The sequence below is a fragment of the Hyla sarda genome, chromosome 5 (assembly GCF_029499605.1).
Source record: "Hyla sarda isolate aHylSar1 chromosome 5, aHylSar1.hap1, whole genome shotgun sequence".
Classification (NCBI taxonomy): domain Eukaryota; kingdom Metazoa; phylum Chordata; class Amphibia; order Anura; family Hylidae; genus Hyla; species Hyla sarda.
The window spans coordinates 334,399,375-334,414,521 of record NC_079193.1 but is presented as its reverse complement, the minus strand read 5'-3'; the positions used below and the strand labels follow the sequence as shown (position 1 = coordinate 334,414,521).

Sequence of the window (15,147 nt, the reverse complement as noted above, 5' to 3'; positions counted from 1 at the left end):
AAAAAAAAAAAATTATATTATAAAATCTCTCTCTCTCTCTCTAATTGGTGAAATGAAATTGAAATAGTAAAAGATCATTTAGCAAATTTGGTGGTTTTCAATTCTACGCCATTTACCTTGTGGTTGAGCTAACATGTTGTTTTGATACTCTAGGTCACCTGATTACAGCAATACCAGATTTGTATAGTTTCTGTCATGTTTTACTAATTTAAAAAAAATTCAGAACTTTAAAAAAAAAAAAAAATAATTGCCATTTTTTGACCCCTAAAAATTTATTTTCTGCATGCCAGGCTGTAGGAGGGCTCATTTTTTGCGCCATAATTTATTATTTTTTTTTTTGCTTTGGTACCATTTTTGTATTGATCTGACTTTTTAATCGCTTTTTAACTTTTTTTTCTGGGATATTATAAAAATAGAATTCTGTGGTTGGGTATTTTTTTTTTTTACATTTACCGTACGGGATACATAATGTTATATTTTAATAGTTCGTACAATTACGCACCCAGCGATACTAAATATGTTTATTATGTTTACATGTTTTTATATAGGAAAAGGGGGTGATTTGAACTTTTAACATGGAAGGGGTTAATGTGCGTCTTTTAAACTTTTATTAAAACTTTTTTTTATACAAACTTTATTAGACTTTTGGGAGGAATCATTAGATTCCTCATACAGATCAATAGAGTTTTATTGAACTCCATTGATCTGTGTGCTCTGTGATCCATTGATAGAGCCTAGTCCAGCCAGGCTTTATCAATGACAGAGCTGGGACACCAGGAAAAAGAGGTAAGCCCTCCGGCTACCTCTATAGTGGATCGCCCCCTGCGATCGTCCACCCCAGTAGCCCACCAGGGAGCATTGACATGTCCCTTTAGACGCTGCTGTCAGCTTTGACAGCGGCGATCTAAAGGGTTAAAAGCCAGCCGTGGCGATCGCCACATGCTTGCTATTAGCGGCGGCCCCCAGCTACTGAAATCAGCCGGGGGCTGCAGAGTATGGAGCGGGCACGAGTCGGGAGCCGCCTCATACAGACTGCTGACCGCCTCCGCGCTTATGAGGTCCGGCCCTGCTTGCCCGAAGCAGGGCTAAGGCCCGGAAAAATTCACCTGCCCGGCGCCAGGAACTGCATGTCCCGGGAGTCGGGCGATAGGAATTCCACATCCAGAATGAGGGTGTCCTGTGACCCACAGCAGACGGCTGCTAACAAGAGTCAGCTCTTTTCGAGGTGGTCTTGCCTGTCCATGTATTCATTTAAATGTCCACATGTAAGACCATATTTTAATAGTAATGGCTGCTGGAAGGAAAATAAGCCCCTTATGTAAACTTCCTTTAGACCTGTTTACTTGGAGAGTCAACTCTAATACTAAAAGGGGTTGTCTGTGATGTCACAACCCCCTAACTCAGCAAATTAACACACGACTAACTTGGCATTGCTACATCTGTATTCAAACTGGTTGCCATTGGGGCAGTGGGACTGAATCATGTTTATGACCAGGGCTGTGCACCACAGGTCTCAGCTAACCACACACTTTCTTTTATGACTGTATACCGAGCATCGAAGGTGATGTGAGCAACTAGATTCCACTAGTACAGGGTTTCCAAACAGGGCGTCTCCAGCTGTTGCAAAACGTAAGCATCAAGCATGCCCAGACAGCCTTTGGTGTAGAGGCCAACACAGTGGGGGATATTTATCAATAATGGTCTTGGCTAGATCATTTTTGTTATTTGTCTAGATGCATTTTTTTTTTTTTGGCGGTGCTGCTCCAAATTTATCATATTGTCGCAGTGACCATGATAAATTTCGTGCAGATCATTTTCTACTGCCAATTTTACATCATGTCTACTTCTGAGGAGCTTGTTTGTCTCTGTGTTTGGCTTTATTTGTTTTAGTTTCAATTTTAAGGCAAATTAATGTCTAAAAGAAGGTCTGAAAAGAGAGTCTCCCTCACATTAGAGTAGTGGTTTACCTTGCCGTAGACCAAGAAAAAAAAGAAATCATTTGTAACTTTTATTTTTATTTATTTTTTTAAACCTTTCACTTTTTTATTTTGTCATCACTTTTAGTATATATATTTTTTTTAACTTGGGCACATGAAATTGTGAGATGTCGGCCATCGCTAACAATCTTATTGTTTCTTACATCTTTACCATTACTTTTTTGTACCTTAAAAAAAGATATCTGATTGTTTCATATGGACAACCGCTTTACTTTTCCTTTGCATGTTTTTCAATTTTTTTTACTTTTTATGTCTTTAAACACATTCTTATTCTCTACCTTATTCTCTCTCTCTTTCACTCTGGCTGATTATTTTTTATTTTTGTCAAAAAGACAGGAGTAGTAATCTCTTTTAGACCTGGTCAGGAGGTGGTCTAGATTTGCAGGGTTTTTTGCGCCAGTTGCGGCAAAATTTGCGCAAAAATCAAAAACATGCAGATAATAAATTCATGACCACTGCATCCATCACTTCAAAAAATGGTCTAACAACACCAATGAGTAAAAATGACGGATTTTAGAACTTTGAAAAAAAAAAAAAAAAATATTCGCAACACAACGATAAATAAGCCCCAGTGTACTTTTGCCATTCATCATGCCAGCATATGTTGGTATACCTTTCTTTTTTTTTTTTTTTTTTTTTTTTACTGTATACAAAAGGGTTACTTGACTAGTTTTTTTTACGCAGAGGGATCCTTCAAAAACATACAGTGTATAGTATATATTTTTTATTTTATGACATTAGTATCTATGGGAGATGTATGCTATTGTATACCTAGACCAGTGTTTTCCAATCAGGGTGCCTCCAGCTGTTGCAAAACTACAACTGCCAGCATGCCCGGACAGCCTTTGGCTGTCCGGGCATGCTGGGAGTTGTAGTTTTGCAACAGCTGGAGGCATCCTGGTAGCAAAACAATGACCTATACAATGGCATAGGAATCTTCCATCAGAAGTATATGCCAGGGAACACTTCCAGTTGTGGCCTATGTGACAGAAGGTGATGTGAGCAGCAGCTCATGCATAACGTCACCGTAAGGTCTAGGATTACATCTAATTATTTGTTATTTAAGCCTGTGTATAGATGAAGAATTTTTCTGCAGGAAAAATCTGTGGCAGAAGTTTGCGGTATATGACTGGATTACTGCCACAGATTTTCAGCTTGTATGTCATGGATATGCCTCATTACTTTGGGATAATCCGTGTCCAAAATACCAGATGTGTTTAAAAAAGTAGATTTGTAAATTACTTCTATTTAAAAATCTTAATACTTCCAATACTTATCAGCTGCTGTATGCTACAGAGGAAGTTCTTTTATTTTTGCATTTCCTTTCTGGCTGACCACAGTGTTCTCTGCTGACACCTCTGTCCATGTCAGGAACTATCCAGAGCAGGAGAGGTTTGCTATGGGGATTTGCTCCTGCTCTGGACAGTTCCTGACATGGACAAAGGTGTCAGAAGAGAGCACTGTGGTCAGGCAGAAAGGAAATTAAAAAGGAAAATAACTTCCTCTGTTGTATACAGCACCTAATAAGTACTGGAAGGATTAAGATTTTTAAATAGAAGTAATTTACAAATCTGTTTAACTTTCTGGCACCAGTTTATTTAAAAAAAAAAAAATATATGTTTTCCAGTGGAGTAACCTTTTAAAGGAGTAGTCCAGTCCTGTAAAACTTATCCCCTATCCTAAGGATAGGGGATAAGTTTCAGATCGCGGGGGGGCACCCGAGATCTACTGTACCGGGCCCCGGCACGACCACCGCACGAAGAGGTGACTGACACACCCCCTCAATACAGTGCTATGGCAGAGCCGGAGATTGCTGAAGGCAGCGCTCCAGCTTTGCCATGGAGTTGAATTTGCCGGGGCCCCGTACAGGAGATAGCGGGGGCCCCAGCGGTCGGACCGCCCCGCAATCTGATACTTATCCTCTATCCTTAGAATTGGGGATACGTTTTTCAGGACTGGACTACTCCTTTAATATGGGTGTACATTATGATGCAGATTCCCAATGAACACAAGCTATTTCAACAGTGTGAACACAAGTAGTGGGGGTCCGACCGCTGGGACTCCCACTATCTATCAAAAAAGGGGTCACAGGGGCCTGATGAAGACAGCCAGAGTAAAGTAGAAGGAGCTGTAACACATATGTTCATTTGAACTGGGTGACACAGAACCAGGTTCTCATGATCTGTGGGGGTCCAAGAGAGTGGAGCCCCATGGATCAGACACTTTCCTACAGATTAGTGTTCAGGGTTGTTGGCGGGAAAACCCCTGTAAAGCCAAGACCAGCAAGGCTCTGCTCGCTTGGTGTTTGGAGATTATTTTAGGGTAGATGCTTGGATTCACACTTACATTATTTTGAGTAGGCCCAAATGTAGAGGAAAGTGTAATCTGCTGCATTTTCCTATACTGTAATTATGAGCCAAAATTACACTTTTTTTTTTTTACACTGCCTCTTGTGGGCAAATGGGGGCCTATAGTTCGACATATGTGGGGAGCTTACCCAGATGCTTCCCCTCTACAGGAAGATTGGATTCACTTACTTTTTACTGGGATGTTGTGTGGATGATTTGCAGGATTGGTGTTCTGTGGATTTCGCTTTGTGCTGATACAGAAAAAATAAATTAAAAATAAGTAGGCTTCCAGAAGTACGCAATAATAATATGACATTATACACACAATTTGTAAAAGAGCAGATAAGAGCAAACATACAATATTACACCGGGAGACACGAGGGAAGTTCTATCAGAGATGTCCAATAACCTAGAACTGTACAAGATCAGCAGAAGAAAGTATTCATAGAACTCCTCCAATTTAAAGGGAACACGGCAGTCCCCTACCTGTCTTTGTGATTGATCTATTCCTGTTTGCATATAGACAGAAATATCAATCAAGGCCAGCGGAGCAGGAATAAGCCATGGAGGATCACCCCCATTACTCAGTTTCGGAAGCATGAAAGTGACGACAGGTTCCCTTTAACAGCATCTAGTATTAGACATAACTATTCTCTTCCACCAATAACCAATAAGGATCATCAGCATTTATTGGGGGGTTGGGAGTTCTTTAATGAGAGCTCTCAATGGGATTCCACTGCACAGGGTACACCACAGAATTTCAGTGGCAGAGCTTCCATTGCTACTCCGTGCGGGGGACACACTGAGCCCTTCTGCAATCCCTAGAGGCAGAGATCGCTCCCTCCCTGCCTCCAGTATTGCGCAGGAAGGTGTCAGACAGAGCACTCGCTCTGTAATGTCGGTCGGCACTTACATATGAAAGATAAGGGGTGCATGCGCTGGGACCTGTGTGTCAATCACACAGTGGCATTAGTGCTGGTGTACAGGGGATAGGCACGGTGTGATAGGCTGTAATAAGAGGGATAAAAGGCTGGAGACATATTTTACACACCATACACACACTGTGGTAAGGTTATATGCTCCAAACCTCATGACAGTTGCGCTTTAAGTTGATCACTGGGTATCTTACTGTGGGGACCCTTAGGCTTGTTTCACACTATGGAATTTCCAAGCGGAATTCCGTTTTGAAATTCCGGTGCAGCAGAGTCCAGGCAATGGGATTCTACTGCACAGTGCACACTGCAGAGTTTTTGAGGCAGACTTTCTGCTCGTTCAATATTCTGGCAGATCTCTGCTCTGCGTACATTACCGTCTATGGGTATGGCAACGTCTGCGCGGTCCTGCCCACACTCTGAATCTCCAGACGGATTTCGTCTGGTTGGAGACTCTGTAGTGTGAAACCGGCCTAAGTGATCAGCTCTGATCTGAAGTGAAACTTTGCAGGAAACCTGCAACACTAATACAGGGAAAATGAAGCATTACACAGTGCCTATAATTCAATCTGAATTTACTAATAAATCACTCATAAGGTGATCCACAAAAACCCCTAATTTCCCATATATCCCTTAAATATAAACTTTATTGAAAAGACAAAATTAATATATTGAAACTTATAATGCAGCTTCTCCTACTATTGTAAAGTCCAAGTAGTAATGGCTCTATCCGATCTCATTAGTAACCAATGTAAACCATCTCTGTATGTATCTTGCAGTGTACAACGGAATAGCAATAAGCTATTAACTCTCAGCCGCACTCGACATGTTTCGCTACGGATGTAGCTTCGTCAGGTTTTCTGTTCTGCTGTCCAAGAAGATCGTATAACTACTAATCTGAAACATCTGCTAAGGGTGGATTAGAGGAATAAAACTGAGCATTTATTTATACAATCCACCAGTAATATCTTCTGACAGGTGTGAATAACAAGGTTCAAAGTATATAATTGCATAAAAGATATACTATATAGTGCAGCTGGCATTGGGTGTGTAATACAGTCCACTATATACCTTGTTTTCTTCATAGAAGCGAACGTCCAGGATATCTTCAATCAGATCATCCACGTCTTCATCATCCACGGTCACAATCGCTTTTGAAGCTTTCCTAGAAAACACAGAAAATTGTCGGCAACACTGGTAAAGGACTCCGTGATATTGTGGAGGTTGCCGTAGACATGACAGACATCAAGATAAAATAACACTCTATAAAGCCTCTGAGCTTAGGCTCCTGTGTCCAGCACAAAAACATATAGGGTGCAATGCATTACAGTGACCCCCCGACCTACGATGGCCCCGACATACGATCATTTCAACATACGATGGCCTCTCAGAGGCCATCGCATGGTGAAGGCAGCATCAACATATGATGCTTTTGTATGTGGGGGCCATCGCATAAACGGCTATCCGGCAGCACAGACTGCTTCAGCTGCCACCGGATAGCCGTTTACGGTGCCCCAAGTGGTCCGCCGACGATCACTTACCTGTCCTCAAGGCTCCGGCGCGTCCTCTTCGGAATCCCCTGCATTGTCGGCGCTCTCCATCTTCCTCATCACGTCGCTGCGCACACCGTCCCGTCATCCAATAGGAGCGGCGTGCGTAACAACTTAATGGCGGCGACGGAGAGCGAGGATGCCGGGGAAGCAGAGGCTTTGCCGAAGCGTCGGGGACACCCTGAGGACGCGGCGACAGCGATGGACGGCGACATCCAGGGCAGCGGTGACGAGCGGTGACGGTCCAGAGAGTATAACGTGAGTATAACCTCCAATACCAGTGGTCTTCAACCTGCGGACCTCCAGATGTTGCAAAACTACAACTCCAAGCATGCCCAGACAGCCAACATCTGGAGGTCCGCAGGTTATAGACCACTGTCCTATACTTTACATTGCACGGATCCCTCAACATACGACGGTCCATTTGGAACGGATTACCATCGTATGTTGAGGGACCACTGTATTATTTTATTTTTTAAATCATTTAAAGGGGTACTCCACTGCTCAGCGTTTGGAACAAACTGTTCCGAACGCTGGAGTCGGCAGCTCGTGATATCATAGCCCCACCCCCTCATGACGTCGTACCCCACCCCCTCAATGCAAGTCTAGACTTGCATTGAGGGGGCGGGGCTATGACATCGCGGAGTACCTCTTTATACAATGAAAAATGGTCCCCCACGCCCAAACTAAGATAACCACTATTTGCTAATGGTTTATGATACACATTGGAGGATATTTATCAAAATCTTTGTAAAGGAAAAGTTGACCAGTTGCCCATAGCAACCAATCAGATCCCTTCTTTCAAAATGAAAGAGACAATCTGATTGGTTGCCATGGGTAACTGGACAACTTTTCCTCTGCAAAAGCTTTTATATATCTCCCTCATTGGGAGTAAATGCAATTATGAAAACCTATAGAAGACCGAGAACAAGAATGGATAAGAGACCCCCCCTATCTGTGAATGATAGAGGTAACCCCCCCCACTAAAAAAGCATTCATCACATGTGCAATGAAGATAAATGTGTCTTGGAGTAAAACCCCTTTTCCCACCAAACCTTAAATAGTCCCCGTTTTTTTTTTTTTTTTTTTTGGAAAGATCAATAATACAAGTGAACAGAAGAAACTTTGTAATATGCAGTGGCTCCTCAAGTTACAATATTAAAGGGGTTATCCAGGAAAAAACTTTTTTATATATATCAACTGGCTCCAGAAAGTTAAACAGATTTGTAAATTACTTATATTAAAAAAACCTTAACCCTTCCAATAATTATCAGCTGCTGAAGTTGAGTTGTTCTTTTCTGTCTGGCCATAGTGCTCTCTGCTGACATCTCTGCTTGTCTTGGGAATTGCACAGAGTAGAAGAGGTTTGCTATGGGGATTTGCTTCTACTTTGGACAGTTCCCTAGACAGGTGTCATCAGAGAGCACTTAGACAGAAAAGAACAACTCAACTTCAGCAGCTAAAAAGTACTGAAAGGATTAAGATTTTTCAATAGAAGTAATTTACAAATCTGTTTAACTTTCTGGAGCCAGTTGATATATAAAAAAAAGTTTTTTCCTGGAATACCCCTTTAATTGTCCCAGGACGACCATTGTATGTTGATTTCATTGTATGTAGAGACCAGAACTCTATGGAAACCTGGTAATTGGTTCTGAAGCCACCAAAATGCCATCCAAAAATAGGAAAAAATGAGGATTAAAGGGGTACTCCACTGCTCAGCATTTGGAACAAACTGTTCTGAACGCGAGCTGAGGGGAGGAGCAGTCGCACGTTTGCATGGGTCACAAAATTCCACCTCATACCGGCAGCTCATGATGTCATAGCCCTGCCCCTCATGATGTCACACCCCACCCCCTCAATGCAAGTCTATGGGAGGGGGCGTGACAGCCATCAAGCCCCCTCCCATAGACTTTAAATGAGGGGGCAGGGCTATGCAGTTTGTTCCGAATGCTGAGCAACGGAGTACCTCTTTAAAGAAAATTAAAGGGGTACTCCAGTGGAAAACATATTTTTTTTTATTATAAATCAAACGGTGTCAGAAAGTTAAACAGATTTGTAAATTAGAAGAAAGAAAAAAAGGGGTGCAAGTGCAGCTCACAATTAGTGTATAAATACTGCCTGAGGTCAACAGGGCATGCAACTATACCACAGTTGCAAAAATAGTAAAATATGTGAAAAAGAAATATATTGCCCGGACCTTCCAAGGTAGTGTAATTTAATTATATGAACGATAGAAAACTGGGTCGTACTCCAATAATAATTCAATGGTTATTTATTAAAAATGTATAGTGCATTATTCCTCACAGGGCCCTTGTGAGAAGAAACACATATAATAGATATACAAAATTAGATATATAAAATTAAAATATAGAAATATTATAAAAATGTATCACTGGCATATAGAGTAGCTCTATGTTGATGAATTCATATATCGTCTTTAGAGTATTGTAAAGGTATAGATGTCCTTTTGTATGATAATTATAAGTCAAAGTGGATACTCTGTTACCGGTCCTGGGTGATGTGGCTGTGTCAGCTCCCGTGCCCGGATGGCGGTCAGCGGTCCTAGATGGTGCTGTGGCTTTGTCTTTCAAGATCCAGATGTTTATGCGGTATTGGTCGTCCCAGGCTAGTGGCACTGGCAGGTGCCGATGGTGATTCGCCGGGAGGCCGTGCGCTGGCAGGCGCTGCTGGAAATTTGTCAGGAGACCAAGCGCTGGCAGGCGCTGATGGTATCGATCTCCTCACCGCTGGACTTGGAAGCCGGAGACTACAAGCTGGGTAGATGGAGCTTGCCTCGTGTAGATGGCGTGTGACGTCAGCTTGAGCCGGAGCTGACCAGGTAAAATCAGGACCGGACACTAGTCTAGGTCGACTAATGCGTGGGGAATCCACAATGTGATGGATTTGCTCCGTAAACTAGAGCTTAGATTCATAAAGAGCATAAATGCCAGTGAACAAAATCAGTGCATAAGACTAGACGCGTTTCAGGGTTCTCAGATACGACCCTTTCCTCAGTAGTCATAATGGTTAAAAGCAATATTTGTCTATTTATAGGAGTACGAATCCCATGATTCAACAGTGTTCTAAGTGGTAACAGAAACATGAAATGGATGATCAAAATAGGGAATTACCTAGAGAGCAAAAGTGAATGTGAATACCGTCAGAGGACGGAAATTAGATTACGTGTAAAAATAAAATAAAATAAAAAGAATGAAAATAAGTGTAAAGAGAAATAATATATAATGAATAGAAATAAGGAAAATGGTGGAAAATAAAATAAATGTAGATGTAAAAATAAAAATAAAAATAAAAATAAGATGTCAAAATTTTTATTTTTATTTTTACATCTACATTTATTTTATTTTCCACCATTTTCCTTATTTCTATTCATTATATATTATTTCTCTTTACACTTATTTTCATTCTTTTTATTTTATTTTATTTTTATGATTATTATTTTCATTATTATTATTACTATTATTTTTATTTTTACTTCCATTTTTAATTTTTAATTTTTATTTTTATTTATTTCTATGTTTATTTTATTTTTTATTTTTTATTTACACTTATATTTATTTTTATTTTTATTCTCATATATTTATTTATTTTTTATTTTCATTTTCATCTACATTTTGTATCCATTCCACCATTATCGATTCATTTATGTATCCAATCCCTCTTTTTTTATTTTTCATTTATTATTTTTCATCTATTATTTATTATTTTTTACTTTTTATATTTTATTTTTTATTTTTATTTTTACCTTTTCCATTATATTTTAAATATATTTTTATCTTTATTTCCATTTGTAACTACACCCTCATCTTTATTCTCCTGTTTCATCCTTATCCTTATTTTTATTTTCATCTACATTTCAATTCCATTATTATTATCTTCATCGCAATTGTGGGAAAGACACTGAATTGCAATCAGATACAAAGTTCAGTTAGTTTCACCCATACACGTAATCTAATTTCCGTCCTCTGACGGTATTCACATTCACTTTTGCTCTCTAGGTAATTCCCTATTTTGATCATCCATTTCATGTTTCTGTTACCACTTAGAACACTGTTGAATCATGGGATTCGTACTCCTATAAATAGACAAATATTGCTTTTAACCATTATGACTACTGAGGAAAGGGTCGTATCTGAGAACCCTGAAACGCGTCTAGTCTTATGCACTGATTTTGTTCACTGGCATTTATGCTCTTTATGAATCTAAGCTCTAGTTTACGGAGCAAATCCATCACATTGTGGATTCCCCACGCATTAGTCGACCTAGACTAGTGTCCGGTCCTGATTTTACCTGGTCAGCTCCGGCTCAAGCTGACGTCACACGCCATCTACACGAGGCAAGCTCCATCTACCCAGCTTGTAGTCTCCGGCTTCCAAGTCCAGCGGTGAGGAGATCGATACCATCAGCGCCTGCCAGCGCTTGGTCTCCTGACAAATTTCCAGCAGCGCCTGCCAGCGCACGGCCTCCCGGCGAATCACCATCGGCACCTGCCAGTGCCACTAGCCTGGGACGACCAATACCGCATAAACATCTGGATCTTGAAAGACAAAGCCACAGCACCATCTAGGACCGCTGACCGCCATCCGGGCACGGGAGCTGACACAGCCACATCACCCAGGACCGGTAACAGAGTATCCACTTTGACTTATAATTATCATACAAAAGGACATCTATACCTTTACAATACTCTAAAGACGATATATGAATTCATCAACATAGAGCTACTCTATATGCCAGTGATACATTTTTATAATATTTCTATATTTTAATTTTATATATCTAATTTTGTATATCTATTATATGTGTTTCTTCTCACAAGGGCCCTGTGAGGAATAATGCACTATACATTTTTAATAAATAACCATTGAATTATTATTGGAGTACGACCCAGTTTTCTATCGTTCATATAATTAAATTACACTACCTTGGAAGGTCCGGGCAATATATTTCCTTTTCACAGATTTGTAAATTACTTCTATTAAAAAATCTTAATCCTTCCAGTACTTATTAGCTCCTGAATACTACAGAGGAAATTATTTCCTTTTTGGAACAGAGAGCTCTCTGCTGACATCACGAGCACAGTGCTCTCTGCTGACATCTCTGTCCATTTTAAGAACTGTCCAGAGCAGGAGAAAATCCCCATAGCAAACATATGCTGCTCTGGACAGTTCCTAAAATGGACAGAGGTGTCAGCAGAGAGCACTGTGTTCCAAAAAGAAAATAATTTCCTCTGTAGTATTAAGCAGCTAATAAGTACTGGAAGGATTAAGATTTTTTAATAGAAGTAATTTACAAATCTGTTTAACTTTCTGGCACCAGTTGATTTAAAAAAAATAATACTAATAATAATAATTCCACCGGAGTTCCCCTTTAAGTAGATAACTAATACAGATAAAACACGTCCTTACAGATAAAAGAAAGAAATATCTGCTGGTGCTGTAATCACTGTCTATGTAGAGGACAGGAGCTTCTTCAGGGTCCTGTACAGTACACACAGTGTCCTAAAAAGTAACATGGAGCCGCCCTCACCTGGTGTCCAAAGGAGCAGCTAACCCTGGTACAGGTAAAGATACAGAACATGTAATACCTCCCTGTACTGTAGGGGGCGCTACCAGACACCAGTCAGTGCATGCACTTCAGTAATACAAAGGTTTTACCAGTGAAATGTCCATTCTGATTGGTCGGTTCTTCCAGTCATTGACATGTTTTGCAGATCTGGACTGTCTGTACATTGTATGTCGAGTCTGGTTTCAAGTTACAATGGTCCAGAAAAGACGACTGTATATTGAAACTATTGTATGTTGATCACTGTATCTTCTTTCTCGTTACCAATTCTTCCTATCCCGTCATTCGCATTTCCACACATAAACGTATCATGTGGTTCTACTATCCACAGCACTGTGCATGCTTCATCTGTTTTCTGCTGTGCGGACACCATGGAGGCGCCAGCATTATTGGGGAAACCATGAAGGCAGCACTGAAGAGGGAATCTGCTGGTCCTGAACACTACAGGAGGATGTAGCCAATAGCAACAAAATATGAGCAGCAGTATAAGGGGGATTTTATGGGTTTATTTGGCAAACTGTGCCCTTTTTCTTAATGTGGTGGGGGGTGGGGGGTATATAAGGATCTACGAGATAGAAATCAACATAATCAAGAAAAATCCCCTTTCACCAATTTTCGCTGAGACAAACTAATATGTGAAATCCTCACAGTTCACATGTCAGAAGTTTTGCAACGCAGATTTCGTATGATTACTGACAACTGAATCAAGGGTGATAAATGACTGGGACCAGAGTTATCTCTGATCCCAGCCAGTGTTGATGAGTGTCTGTATGGAGCGGGTTCAGCTACAGAGCTGCTCTACGCTTCCCCAGTAAACATCTGCTGTATCCCCTGTTGTCCAGAAAAAAAACCTAAAAACATTGCAAATTTATCTTATTGCTGGACACAGCAGCCCGGACTAGTACAATACTGCCCCCTATCCCCTGGTGTACAATACTGCCCCCTATCCCCTGGTGTACAATACTGCCCCCTATCCCCTGGTGTACAATACTGCCCCCTATCCCCTGGTGTACAATACTGCCCCCTATCCCCTGGTGTACAATACTGCCCTCTATCTCCTGGTGTACAATACTGCCCCCTATCCCCTGGTGTACAATACTGCCCCCTATCCCCTGGTGTACAATACTGCCCTCTATCTCCTGGTGTACAATACTGCCCCCTATCCCCTGGTGTACAATACTGCCCCCTATCCCCTGGTGTACAATACTGCCCCCTATCCCCTGGTGTACAATACTGCCCCCTATCCCCTGGTGTACAATACTGCCCCCTATCCCCTGGTGTACAATACTGCCCTCTATCTCCTGGTGTACAATACTGCCCCCCCTATCCCCTGGTGTACAATACTGCCCCCCTATCCCCTGGTGTACAATACTGCCCCCCTATCCCCTGGTGTACAATACTGCCCCCCTATCCCCTGGTGTACAATACTGTCCTTTATCCCCTGGTGTACAATACTGCCCCCTATCCCCTGGTGTACAATACTGCCCTCTATCCCTTGGTGTACAATACTGCCCCCCTATCCCCTGAAGCACAATACTGCCCTCTATCCCCTGGTGTACAATACTGCCCCCCTATGGCCTGGTGTACAATACTGCCCTCTATCCCCTGGTGTACAATACTGCCCCCCCTATGGCCTGGTGTACAATACTGTCCTTTATCCCCTGGTGTACACTACTGCCCCCAATTCCCCACTCCTTGGTTTACAATACTGCCCCCCATGTCCTGCTGTATATTGCTGCCCCCTGGTGTACAATACCCCCCCCCCCGTCGTACAATATTCCCCCACCATACGTCATGTGACCGCCCGGTGCTGACCGTCTCTACCGCTCTGCCTCCTTCGCACCTTTTCACCCGGGTCTTGTCAGCCGCAGCTCCTCCTGGACCGGCCCCGGGGTGGCAGTATTTGCTCTCCACCTCGTCCAGCAACCGGTCCAGATCGTCATCAGCCATCGGAAAAGTCGCCTAAGTTCGGTCCCAAGAAGCAGCAGCAGTTTGTTGCTAGGAGATCACGGACGGAACGCTGTAGGAGCCAAACTAAAGCAAAAGCAGCAGCGCATGTGCAACAACAGAAAATAAACCAGACGGTTCATTATATCACATTATGCCAGTTTAATCGCGACATATCAGGCTTTATACAGGCTAGGATAATAAAGATGTTTAAAATAAACAAATAGGATTAATTTATTTAAAAAAAAATATCACGTAGTCGGCAGGATTCGAACCTGCGCGGGGAGACCCCAATGGATTTCTAGTCCATCGCCTTAACCACTCGGCCACGACTACTACTTGTATAGTGGGGAACAAAGCTGATATCTATACAGTAGATAGCTGGCAAAAGCAGACTGCATATACAAATTGACAGTGAATTAACCCGTTTTTTTCCCAACCAGAGTGCCTCCAGCTGTTGCAAAACTACAACTCCCAGGCACACCAGTTAGTAAATACTGATTTAACCCACTGATCTGATATAGTAAGTGCAAAGCTCTATAAATAATGTACAGTGATCCCTCAACATACGATGGTAATTTGTTCCAAATGAACCATTGTTACTTGAATTTATCGTATGTTGAGGGATACGTGCAATAATAATAGACAAAGTTATATTCACGTGTCCCCGCCACTCCTGACGGTCACCGCTGCCCTGGATCGTCGCAATGCAGCGTCATCACGTCGCAACGCACGCCGCACCTATTGGATGATGGGACGGCGTTCGCAGCGACGTGATGACGACGAAGGA

The 15,147-nt window shown here is 41.8% G+C and overlaps 1 protein-coding gene and 1 non-coding gene across 12 annotated transcripts in view; both read right to left on the bottom strand.

Annotated features, from left to right (window-relative positions):
- CFAP418 (cilia and flagella associated protein 418) overlaps positions 1-14,535 on the bottom strand; it is a 102,262-nt gene extending 87,727 nt beyond the window's left edge. For 2 of the 11 annotated variants that reach the window (XR_008844314.1, XM_056522445.1), the window contains exons 1-3: positions 14,254-14,532; positions 6,349-6,442; positions 4,535-4,596 (exon numbers count right to left, since the gene is read on the bottom strand). Coding sequence is in view for 10 of the 11 variants with exons in the window: in XM_056522445.1 (XP_056378420.1) it covers positions 4,535-4,596; positions 6,349-6,442; positions 14,254-14,360 (263 nt within the window). In the remaining variant the exon portion in view is untranslated. Of the gene's footprint in view, positions 1-4,534; positions 4,597-6,348; positions 6,443-14,201 lie in introns of all 11 variants that reach the window. The other 9 variants (XM_056522444.1, XM_056522442.1, XM_056522446.1 and 6 more) reach the window with 6 other exon arrangements.
- Positions 14,536-14,611: 76 nt separating this feature from the next.
- On the bottom strand, positions 14,612-14,693 carry TRNAS-AGA (transfer RNA serine (anticodon AGA)). Its single transcript has one exon. It is a non-coding gene; the product is annotated as a tRNA-Ser (tRNA).
- Between the last annotated feature and the right edge of the window lie 454 nt (positions 14,694-15,147).